At 43.1% G+C, this 1,350-nt stretch overlaps 1 protein-coding gene across 6 annotated transcripts in view; it reads right to left on the bottom strand.

The window, feature by feature from the left end:
* gripap1 (GRIP1 associated protein 1) overlaps positions 1–1,350 on the bottom strand; it is a 35,749-nt gene that overhangs the window by 21,074 nt on the left and 13,325 nt on the right. For all 6 annotated transcript variants that reach the window (XM_015393966.1, XM_015393971.1, XM_015393968.1 and 3 more), the window contains exon 8: positions 1,028–1,061. In XM_015393966.1, the coding sequence (XP_015249452.1) occupies positions 1,028–1,061 (34 nt within the window). The remainder of the gene's footprint in view (positions 1–1,027; positions 1,062–1,350) is intronic.

The raw sequence follows: 1,350 nt of genomic DNA, 5'->3' as shown, positions 1-1,350 counted from the left end.
AAAGCGGGGAGAATGGCGCTAGGCTAACTGCACCGTGACGTCACTGCTGGAAGATGGCAGGAGGGAGGGGCTACTATATTTGGGCAAAGATGGCCGCTCCCAGACTCGGTGATCGTGATGAAAATTATTGTTGTTTTTTTTAACGATTACCACTAAATTCAATAACTCGCTGCGAACGTATTAGTTTTAGGTATAAATAATGACTGATTATTGATTGCTGACCGGAACAAGTTTATTATAAATTAACCTTTTCTACCTGCTGTAAATATTGATTTAGCAAGAACTCTAAACACATTAAATCAGCTGTTATGATCAGTTATTTATTACTTAAATATCCTTTTTGGTACTTTTACTTGAGTAAAACTATGATGGAGTAGGACTTTTTTTTTTGTCTACTCTATCAGCCAATTACAGTTCTCAGTAGAGACGTTGCCCCTAGCAACAGGGTCAACCCCACCTCCTCCAGACTAAGGTCAGAATTGTCTCCTTCTCAGTCCGATTCCCTCTTGAGGTGAACTAACAGACGCTTAAGGCGGCGCCAGCAGAGAAACGGGTCCAGACGTTCCATCAGAACGGTTCTGACGATGAACGGAGGTCGTTAATGTGTCACAGAGTTCCCGCCTCCCTATTTAAGGTCATGTTTGTGCTCTGAATTCAGACCAGAACCTTTCAGCGAGCTTCTGGGGTTCGGTTCTGAACCGATGGTGTTCTGTTACAGAGTGAAGCCCGGTTCTGACAGCTGAACATTTCAAAAAATTACAACATAAAGAAGATGAACTGTTTGGTCTGAGAACATCAGGAGAACCAATGAAAGGAAGAATCAGTTTCAAAGGAAAATGGTTCATTTAAATCATTGAGAGGTTCTGTTGTTCCCGTTAAGCGGGTCCATTTTTTGAGATGCCTTAATTTATTGTTGACAATTCAGATTCCTTCCTGGTTCTCCTGATGGCCGACGGGTTCCTTCTCTAGTTAGAATGGAGACCTATGTTTGGTAGAAGTTCTACTAAAGACAAGGAGAGACACTCACCATGGAGACGTTCCTCCGCCTGTTGGAGCCCCGCCTGAGAACCACAGACACACAGATGAATGCATGTTTATGGAACATTTCAAACACATTTAGAACCCGTTTAATCCTGCCTTCAGAACCTGATATAGAATCACTTAGAGCATGTAAAGAACCTTTGTGTAGAATCAGTTAAAGGACACTGGGAGACCTTTATAAACAAACATTGTTCTAGTGGTTAGAGCAGTGCGCTTATGCTCTATGAAGGTTCCAAGTACCCGGTTCCATCCCCACAGCCGGGACTCTGGGTTCCTGAGGAAAACCATTAAAGTCGTAGGGAAGCGGCC

Source organism: Cyprinodon variegatus, unplaced genomic scaffold (assembly GCF_000732505.1).
Source record: "Cyprinodon variegatus isolate N-32 unplaced genomic scaffold, C_variegatus-1.0 Scaffold665, whole genome shotgun sequence".
NCBI classification, from domain to species: Eukaryota; Metazoa; Chordata; class Actinopteri; order Cyprinodontiformes; family Cyprinodontidae; genus Cyprinodon; species Cyprinodon variegatus.
Note: the sequence above shows the minus strand (reverse complement) of the source record. Positions and strands in the feature narration are given on the sequence as shown.